The sequence below is a fragment of the Glycine max genome, chromosome 4, assembly GCF_000004515.6.
Source record: "Glycine max cultivar Williams 82 chromosome 4, Glycine_max_v4.0, whole genome shotgun sequence".
Taxonomy (NCBI): Eukaryota; Viridiplantae; Streptophyta; class Magnoliopsida; order Fabales; family Fabaceae; genus Glycine; species Glycine max.
The window spans coordinates 43950140-43958805 of record NC_016091.4 but is presented as its reverse complement, the minus strand read 5'-3'; the positions used below and the strand labels follow the sequence as shown (position 1 = coordinate 43958805).

Sequence of the window (8666 nt, the reverse complement as noted above, 5' to 3'; positions counted from 1 at the left end):
CTTGAAAAGTCTCTCATTTGAAGTCCATACACAATGGAGTATCGAAACCCTAAACTGCAACAGAAAAAGAGAGGTGGGGCAGTGATGTCAATTGCTAAAGGGTCCAAATAATTAAACGGTGCCAACCCTGGATTTGCATTTGCCCACCTCTTTTGAAGGGCAAAGAAAGTGGGACATGGTGTTCTCGACATTTATTTTTCGGAGAGATCGATCTAGTGATCTACTTAAATATAAGAATGATCAATAATTGAATAATGGAATTGAAGTACAAAATCAAACCAGGGATTTATAATGTTCTATTATGGTGATAATAATTAATAATAATCATTGGGGGTACAAAATCAAATGGTCTTTCGATGGTGTAAAGTTTAAACTCAGTTGCCCTATTATTGCACCATAATAATGTTTATTAAAAGCAAACGAGAATTTTAAAGTAGGGTTTCGTTTTCAAGTGTCAAAGTAGACCCACATAGGGTTATTAGAATATAATTCTCCGCATCCAATCAAAATTACAAACCAAATGAAAATATAAGATTAAGTTAATGGTGAAAGAAAATAAAAAAAAGGTAAAGGAGAAAAGTTATAGATGTAATTTTTTTCAACTGACATTTCTAAAAAACATAAATACTAACAACACATTCTTAGATATATTATTTTAAACACATTCTTTTTTTTAGTTTCTAATAAATTTCAACAAGCATCCATAGCATTATTGTTCCGCAACTGCACGCGGGGACGCCCTAGTTATTCCCTTCACATGCTATCATAGTCCTCACTCAATGCGCTGCCATTCCCTCTCACGGATTCAGAGCACAAGTAACAAAGTACTACGTGCTTATGGATAACTTCACCCATATAAGCATTTTGTCATTATTGTTAGCACAAATGAATTGTAGATTTTTATGTCACTATCCATCTATTCTTTTCTTTGAAAATTAGTTTTATATTATGCTTGAAATTTCTATTTTATATTTGTTTGTAGACTCTGTTGATGGTGATTTCAACAAATTCTTAGTCACGTTAGTAACCATGAGTGAATTAGTCAATCAACATTCGAGCAAAAATCTAGCCGGCATCACTTTCTCGAGAAAATTATTACACCTTTTAAATTGCGACAGAAAATTTTGCTTCTCTAATCATGTTTTAATATTTTAAATTGATGAGTGTTATATGATAAATCTATGATAATTGATAATATATGTTAAGTTGATGAGAATAATTTAGGGTCAATTATTACAAAATACATCCTTAAAAATAGGATGTGAAGAGTTTTAGGTATGATTGCATTTCAAATTAAGAATTAAATTCATAACTAATCAAAAAGTTTAAAACTATCCAAATATCTTAAATTATCATTAAAAATGTAAAGATGCTAATTATGATGATTATATATATATATTTTAAAGGTTTAAACATGATTATCAAACTCTCGAGTTAATTCGTTAACTCTTACGAGTACGAGAGTCTACTTATCCTCTGCGAGTTGACTCTTGAGTAAACTCTTTTGTAGTGGACTCTGAGCAAAGTCTATAAACTCTAAGTAAACTCGGTAGACTCTTGAGTTTACCATTGAGTCAACGAGTTAGCAAGTTAAAAAAATTAGATCAAGATGTAAGTCATTTTTTATTATTTCTTGTCTGTTTAACATTCAACATACCTTCATTTAGTGTGTTATTCTCAAATACAAAATTTTCACCTTTAATAATATCAAACTCTTGATCTCTAATAACATCAAACCCTCGATGAAAATGATCTACCACTATTATAACGTCGGCAAGTTATTATCTAGTAGTGATGTATTATTACTAAACTTGATTATTTAAATATTCTGAACTTTATAATTTATTGTTTTGCTTTATTGTATTGTTGAAATGCTTAATTAATATGTTATTTATAGATATTTTGTTATTATTTTTATAAGTAGACTCTTATGAATTTACGAGTTGAGTCCATGAGTCAAGTCTATAAAACTCTCATGAATCTTTGTAAACTCTCGAGTTTGATAATTTAAGTTTAAGTGAATTTATTTTAAAGGAATATCTGTGAGTGTGTGTTTGAAACATTTTATTTTTATTAATGTGTTTAAAAATTGATAAGAGACATGATTTTTTGCATCTAAATGAAACTATTAGTCATAGTTTTTCACTCCGTTTGATATGAGGAAGAAAAGTAAGGCAGAAATAGGATGGATGAAAATAGGTGAATAAAAATATAAGAAATTTGAGTTAATTAAAGGCATTTGATTAAAGAAAAATAAAGATGTAACAATCTTAAATAATAAGACAATTAATGAGGTCAATAAATATGTATTTTTTTAGGGAACTGTAAAGATTGAGTTGCAATAAGAGATATACAGATTGTGAGTTTATTCAACCATGTAAGATGGAGGTGAGTTCTAGTAAAATTATAATGTTGTGCAAAATCAATTATATCATCGTGCAAAATCGATTACAAAATAATTGTTGCACATTTTTTTACCATTCTCGTCATTTATGCATGAAAATAAATTCAAGTGAGACTCACTGCTTTCTTTTCTTTTTTATCCTATTTTTTATATAACAACTAGACTTCCTTTTACTACCCTTGTTGATAAGTTATAATATTTAGGATAATTTCTAATTAGTTGATAGTCGAAGAATATTTACATATATAATATATAAACTCAACTAAGAAAGACATAAACAGACTTAAAAAAAGGACATAAATAAATGAAAAATTTTATATTCAAATAATGCTAAAATATCCAAATATAAATAAAACACATACAATACTAAATGACACTATATAAGAACATATCTTTTTCTTGTGTCTCCTTGTATTTCCTTGCATTAAGCAATAGACAACTATTAAGTATTAACCAAATTGAAAGAGAGCTTGAGAGTGAGGTTACAAAGGAGGCATGTAATTTCGTGAGTGTGACTGCCCGTCTATCTTCCTTACCTGTTTTCCAATCTCCGCAAACTCATTAGAGCAATCCCTTAGCAAATAAAACAAAATGATGAAACAAGAACTAGATAGAAAGAATCACCATACCCATACCCAAATCCAAGTAACAAATTAAATAACAATTATTAACCCATTACCCACACCTTTATTACATACCACTGATTATCACCTTTAAAAAAATGAATAAAAGATCTAACTTGTCTTCGTGCTTGTGCACATTTTCAAGGGGCACAAAGGTCCCAACCAAAAAAAGTTAGTGCTGCCACGTGGCGGACGCAGTTGGGTTGACAAAGAGAAAATTAAAAAGAAGAAGAGAAATTTAGAAAACACGGTCGGCGTCGTTTGGGTAGAAGTCGTGTTCATATGCTTCCCTCCTTTTTCTGACATTACAGTTCTGCAGAATTCAGAAAGAAAAAAAAAACCCTCTTTTTTCTTTTTTATTAATCCCTTTTTCTTCGGCAAAATTATCTTTTTTTATTACACTGCTCTCGAATTTCCCGTTTTGCCCCTTCCATCACCACCATTCAGGTCTCTGTTTCATTCATTTTTTTTTTCTCATTCCTCAAAATCTAACCTCTCTCTTTAGCTAACATCTCACCAAAACAGAGTACTGTGTTGAGTTTTTGTTCTTCTTTTTCTTTGAGTTATTTCCCTATATATACACACACTCACATCTCTGTCTCTGTGCAACCAACAGCCTCTGCTTCTTAATTCTCATCACTTATGCCTCATTCTTATTAAGGTTTGTGTTCCTTCCCTTCTTCTTTTTTATTATTCGAATCTGCTTTTTTTTTTTATGCCTCCGAATCCGACGAGGAAGAAAAAACCAAATGATTTTTTTTTTAAAGACAAAATAAAAAACAGAACCCCGTAATTTTCTGTCTTTATGCTATTATTATATGTTTTTTTTTATGCCTCCGTTCTATCAGGTTCGTGGTGTTTTGTTTTTTTGACTCTTTTTTTTTTTCTTCTTTGCTGAAAATTGTTTCTATTTTTGTGACACGGTTGTTTCTGTTTCTGACCGAGTTGTGGGAGATCCATGGCTGAAGAAATTTTGACTCTTGCTAATTGTGGTTTTAGATTTATGTGTTTTGGATGATGTTGGCTTCTTAATCATTGTGTATTCGTTGTTTTTGAATAACAAAACGGTTAGAGCTAGACACGTGTTTTATGATTTTTTTCTTTTTCTTGTGTGTGTTTGTTTGGATAAGTTCCTTTTTATTGGATCTGTTTGTGGGTGGTGTTGATTTTGTGGACCATGTGTTTGATGTTGGCTGTTGCAGGGGTTTTTGTTCATGAAAGAATTGAATATGCCGGGAATTGTTACAAACGGGGTTCAAGATGAAGGGGGGAGTAATGAGATGAATGGGGACCAGGATTCACCTTTTAAGGAACCCTTGAATCTGGTTAAGTCCCCGAGGGGTGGTTCTGTGAGTCCCGGAAGAGGCCAGGGTGATGATGGTGCTAATTTTGGGGGTGATGGGGTGGTTGAGCCCTCCATTGAACAGCTTTATGAGAATGTGTGTGATATGCAGAGTTCTGATCAGTCGCCGTCGAGGCAAAGTTTTGGATCTGATGGGGATGAGTCTAGAATTGATTCGGAGTTGAGGCATCTAGTTGGAGGACGGATGAGGGAGGTGGAGATAATGGAGGAGGAAGTGGGGGAGGGGAAAGAGCCAGAAGGAAGTTCAAGTAGTGAAATATCTTCTGCATTGGGTGGCTTGTCCCAGGATGAAGAATTGGGTCGAGTGGAAGGAGTTGCGAGGAGTTCACATGCAGTATGATTGCTGGTTCCACAGAAAATCTTCGAAGCATTGAATTCACAGGTGGAATCTGATAATACTTTGCCCAAATTGACATCCAAGGGAAGAAGTCCTCTTTCAAAGGCTCCCATTCCGAGAAAGAATGGCAAGCCTTTGAGGAAACCGATTGGTGGGGTTACTGGTGTGAAGAATACGAAGAATTCTCCTATAGGTAAGTCAGTGTCACAAAACCGAGTTGAGAGTATGGCTGAGTCAGCATTAGAAAAACCTGAGCGGGCACCTGTATTGCTAAAGCAGGCAAGAGATCTGATTTCATCAGGGGATAATCCGCAGAAGGCTCTTGACTTAGCTCTTCAAGCAATGGAACTGTTTGAGAAGTTTGGTAATGGGAAACCAAGTTTGGAGCTGGTTATGTGTTTACATGTTACAGCAGCAATATATTGCAGCTTGGGTCAATATGCTGAGGCAATTCCGATTCTTGAGCGCTCAATTGAGATTCCTGTTATTGGGGAAAGCCAACAACATGCCCTTGCTAAATTTGCTGGTCACATGCAACTGGGAGACACCTATGCTATGCTGGGCCAACTTGAGAATTCAATAATGTGCTACACCACTGGGTTAGAAGTCCAGAAGCAGATTTTGGGAGAGACAGACCCAAGGGTTGGTGAAACTTGTCGGTACGTGGCTGAAGCTAATGTTCAAGCTTTGCAATTTGATGAAGCAGAGAGGCTATGCCAAATGGCTCTTGACATTCATAAAGCAAATAATTCAGCTCCATCTGTTGAAGAGGCAGCTGACAGGAGGCTCATGGGCCTTATATGTGAGACAAAGGGAAATCATGAAACAGCTCTTGAGCATCTTGTTTTAGCCAGCATGGCAATGGTAAATAATGGCCAGGAAGCAGAAGTGGCATCTGTTGACTGCAGCATTGGAGACACATACTTGTCTTTGTCTCGATATGATGAGGCTGCCTTTGCATATCAGAAAGCGCTAACAGTTTTCAAGACCAGCAAAGGAGAGAATCATCCAGCGGTGGGATTAGTCTTTGTACGTTTGGCCGACTTGTATAACAGGACTGGGAAGATAAGGGAATCAAAATCATATTGCGAGAATGCACTTAAAATATATGAGAATCCAATGCCTGGAGTTCCTCTGGAGGAGATTGCTAGTGGTCTTACAAATATCTCAACTATCTATGAGTCAATGAATGAGCTTGAACAGGCACTCAAGTTACTGCAGAAAGCACTGGAGATATATAGTGATACCCCTGGTCAGCAAAGCACAATAGCTGGAATTGAAGCTCAGATGGGTGTCATGTACTACATGTTGGGGAACTATTCTGAATCTTACAACACTTTGAAGGATGCTATTTCAAAGCTTCGTGCTATTGGAGAAAAGAAATCATCCTTCTTTGGTATTGCTCTTAATCAAATGGGACTTGCCTGTGTGCAGCGTTATGCCTTAAGCGAGGCTACAGAATTATTTGAAGAAGCAAAGAGTATTTTGGAACAAGAATATGGACCGTATCACCCAGAAACACTTGGGGTATATAGTAATCTTGCTGGCACATATGACGCAATTGGCAGGTATCCACCTTTTTGGGTCATTCCTTTTTCTAATTGCAGATATCTTTTCACAATTAGATCATATGCAGTATTTTCAAAAACTGGTATTATGAGAAGCAGGCTAATAGTAATAAGTTATGTTATATATTAATAGTCTGCCTAATCCAGTCACGCCACCCATATGAATATAGTTCATTGGGTCATGCAACTCATTTGAATATAATGACTGATTTTCATTGTGGCATTCATGTTGAGGAGTTAGTTCACTAGGTTTGAGACTTCATCTACTTTCCCATTGGGTTTTTGTTTGGGAGAAAATCAGCTACTTGAAACAAAGATACATCAAGAGAATGATAAGTCTGATTCACCTCCTGAAACTTTTGTAGCTATCACTATTAATTCATTTTAATAAATGAATGGGAAGATGGATGTTTAATAACAAGACATGGAATCTATTGCTTCTGTGTGAAATTAACGCTATGTTTGGTTTAAAGAAATAAAGTGAAGGGAGAGAAAAAAATTGAAATTTGAATTGAAGAGAAAATGGAAGGAAAGAAAATTTTCAATTTTTATTTTGAAGGGTCAACTTTTCACTCTCTTTTCCTGTCATTTCTTCTCTATCCAAACAAAAAAGAACGCATCATTATCCGTATTTTCTATCATTTCCATTTTCTTTCTTCTCATCCAAATAAAGCTTAAGAGTTTTTTTATTACTACCCACAATATGATTAGTTCTTTTCTCCTCATGGGGTTTGATCTTGTATTTCAGGCTGGATGATGCAATTCAAATTCTGGAGTACGTTGTTAACACGAGGGAGGAAAAACTCGGGACCGCAAATCCTGAGGTGGATGATGAGAAGAGGAGGTTGGGTGAGTTGTTGAAGGAAGCAGGTAGAGTTCGGAGCAGAAAAGCCAGGTCACTGGAGAACCTTCTTGATGGCAATGCTCACGCTGCAAACAATGTTGTCATCAGGGCATGATGAGGATGTCTATCAATGACTCATGAAAGAAAATCGGCGCTTTGCAGGAACTCAAAGTGGAGCAAGCTAAAATGTCTAGACAGTATTAATTTATTGGGTATAATTGAATGATTGAAGAGTGTAATTTTTGTGCTTAATTATTATTTAAAAGTTATATTATTGTTTATATGATATGATGTAAGTAATTTTGGTGTATAGATACTCCCTTTGTTTGTGTATACAACATTCCCCCCCCTGGTTTCATACATCTAGAAGACCTTTTTTCTCCCTTTGTTTTTGAGACTCTAAATTGCCGATATGAGTTGACAATTCCGTGTATGTTGTTTCTTAAATTGAACTTTGCTATTGGTCGAAATAAATAAATTTGAATCATTTTCTCACGAATGAGTTGTGTGCTTAATATACTGTTTCCTCAAAACTATGTTTTAATTCTCAAAGAAGGGAAATAATCGGTTAGAAAATTTCAGATTAAAACATTATTTTCATATGGGTTAAACAACCCAATATTATATATCAAACGGTAAAATTCATAGTTGTTTGGTGTTCATCATGAATTAATTGCTTTGAACGTAAAACTAGAGATACAAACCGATCGAGTATATTTAGTCCTGATGCAAACTTGTTAATTTCAGCCAAAAAAAGATACAAACTTGTTAACCATAGAGTAATTGATGACGCAGGGGAACAAAATATAGATAGGAGAATATTGAGGATGAAATGTATATATGTTAGAGTATAGGTGAAAGTTGAAATTTCACGTCGGGGTGATTTAATGATTATATTGGCCAATAGTCAATGCTACAAAACAAAGTCATTTTTATGGGACTACTTTGTGAACTATGTAGGCATTGGTCGATCATGTGAAGACAAGATTTACAAGTGATTTTTCTTCCTCCTTGGTCTCTGTACGTCAATTTAAAAAATTAAAGTGATGAATATTTAATATTTCTAAAATTACTTAAATAATTTTACTATTAATTTTGGAGTTACTTAATAAAAGCAGTAATATTTCGAGAATGAAATTGATGATTTATTGGCTTGTGTACCAAATATAAAATATACAATGGTTCATAATCTAAGAAGCACGGACTCGGCCGTGCACGGGTGTCCTGTTAGATAAAAAGATAATTCAGATAATTAGTTAGTTAGTTCTATCACTTGTATGTTAGTTAGTGGTAGTTATAACAGAATTAGAAGAATAACCATATATAGCTTGCTGTAGTACTGTGTAAAAAAAAGACAGAAAAACTGAGTATGAGAATAATAATCTGATTTCTTTGAATCTGTACAAGAAAAGCTCTCTTTCTTTCCTTCTTCTTCTTCCCTGTGAGATTGCCAAATTATTAGTTTTCAACAGTGGTATCAAGAGCAAGGTTGAAGGGTCTGTTTCTGTGTGAATCAACCCGATGCGG

General features: G+C 34.5%; 1 protein-coding gene across 1 annotated transcript; it reads left to right on the top strand.

Annotated features, from left to right (window-relative positions):
• Positions 1–3279: 3279 nt before the first annotated feature.
• Positions 3280–7420, top strand: LOC100791625 (protein KINESIN LIGHT CHAIN-RELATED 3). Its single transcript, XM_041014919.1, is given in 3 exon segments — positions 3280–3688; positions 4230–6295; positions 7044–7420. Coding segments are annotated over 2 exon segments (2265 nt in total). The 5' UTR covers positions 3280–3688; positions 4230–4241; the 3' UTR covers positions 7255–7420.
• Positions 7421–8666: the final 1246 nt, after the last annotated feature.